Source organism: Eurosta solidaginis, chromosome X, assembly GCF_040869045.1.
Source record: "Eurosta solidaginis isolate ZX-2024a chromosome X, ASM4086904v1, whole genome shotgun sequence".
Classification (NCBI taxonomy): Eukaryota; Metazoa; Arthropoda; class Insecta; order Diptera; family Tephritidae; genus Eurosta; species Eurosta solidaginis.
The window spans coordinates 83942489-83943929 of NC_090324.1; the positions used below are offsets into that span (position 1 = coordinate 83942489).

The window sequence follows — 1441 nt, forward strand, 5'->3', positions numbered from 1 at the left end:
AGCGCAATAAGTTCCAAAATCACAAGAGGCGTATAAGCGCCTGGCAACATTTTTGGTTTATCAATAGGCAGTTCATTTAAGCAATGTTTCATCATTGTAATTAATTGATCAGCATCTACTTCTGTGGCGCCTAAACCATAGTTATGAAAACCTTCAAAAATGTAGCCTCCAACAAAGCTATGCTGATCCCCTTTACACTTTACGCATTTGTTTATTACATTTTTTTAATTTTAGTTGTAGCACAGCGTTTATATTTCACAATTTATGTCAAATTACTGATACTTTCCAATTGTTTACAAAGAGTAATAAGCACCGCTACGACTTTAAGTTTTACTAACAGCTACCGAAGATCCGCGACTATTGGCGTTATTACCAAAAGGTCCATTAGCAAAACTATTCGTGCTGGCAAAGTTAATTGTTTGTCCATTTGGTAGAGTATATGTTTGACTCAACGATGCGCCAACAGAGTTTTGTACTCCTAATGGGCCCATCTGGGTGGCTTGCGATATTGTACCAGCTGAAGATGCACCAAATGAACCATTTGGACCGAATGTATTAAATGCCTGTGCCCCAGCGTTTGATGCTGCAGTATTTGTACCGTAGCGTACGTATTTGATATCATGCGCAGCAGCATTTGCTGTAGACTGTGACTGTCCATATTGAGGTGGAAGTGATTGATATTTTGGTACGCGCTTAACACGTATATGTTCTAGCAATGAAGCGCTAGTCAAAGGCATATCAAAGGGTATACTACGTACACGACGTACTTGAGGTCTCATATTTACCTTTGGTTTGATATAAAGCGAAGATTCGACGACTACCTCATCGACTGCTGCACCATTAGGTAGCGAAGCACTGGGCATATTGTCCTCGCTAACAACATTTAAACTTGTCGTCGAGCCAAATGCAAAAAATAATGTAAATGTTACGAAAAATGTGAGGCAACTCATTTTAAAATTTATCCGTTTGCAATGTGTCCGGTTTTGTAATTGCAGTCGTTTTCTGCGTCACTAAAAATAGTTTTAGCAAATCGACGATCGAACGCAGACTAGCTTGAGTCATTGATTGAGCAAAAGATATTACAAGTCCCGCTTTTTTAACTGCTTCTTGAGATAAGCGTCGTGCGCCAAAAAAAAAAAAAAACCTGCGGCAATTGTCTGTAGAAAGGACCAAATGAAGCAACAAAAGGCGTGAAACCAACAACCATTTACCAATACAAAAAATAGGATTACGCCCGCTTTGGAAACAGTAACATCTCAGGAAATAAACAGCTAATGCCGGCGCCATATACAAAAATATGCGCTTAAAATTGAGTAGCGTTGCAAATATGAAGACATGGTATCGGCAATTACTTTCAGGCCCTCCTCCTTTAGGCGCGAAAATAGTTTATAAGTACATGTAAGGTCTTCAGTTTTTGAGTTTTTATCATGTAAACTACCCC

At 39.1% G+C, this 1441-nt stretch overlaps 1 protein-coding gene across 1 annotated transcript; it reads right to left on the reverse strand.

The window, feature by feature from the left end:
* Window positions 1–323: 323 nt before the first annotated feature.
* On the reverse strand, window positions 324–978 carry LOC137234470 (uncharacterized). The gene has a single exon (XM_067757988.1). It carries the CDS (start codon window positions 948–950, stop codon window positions 324–326), a length of 627 nt encoding a protein of 208 aa, XP_067614089.1. The 5' UTR covers window positions 951–978.
* Window positions 979–1441: the final 463 nt, after the last annotated feature.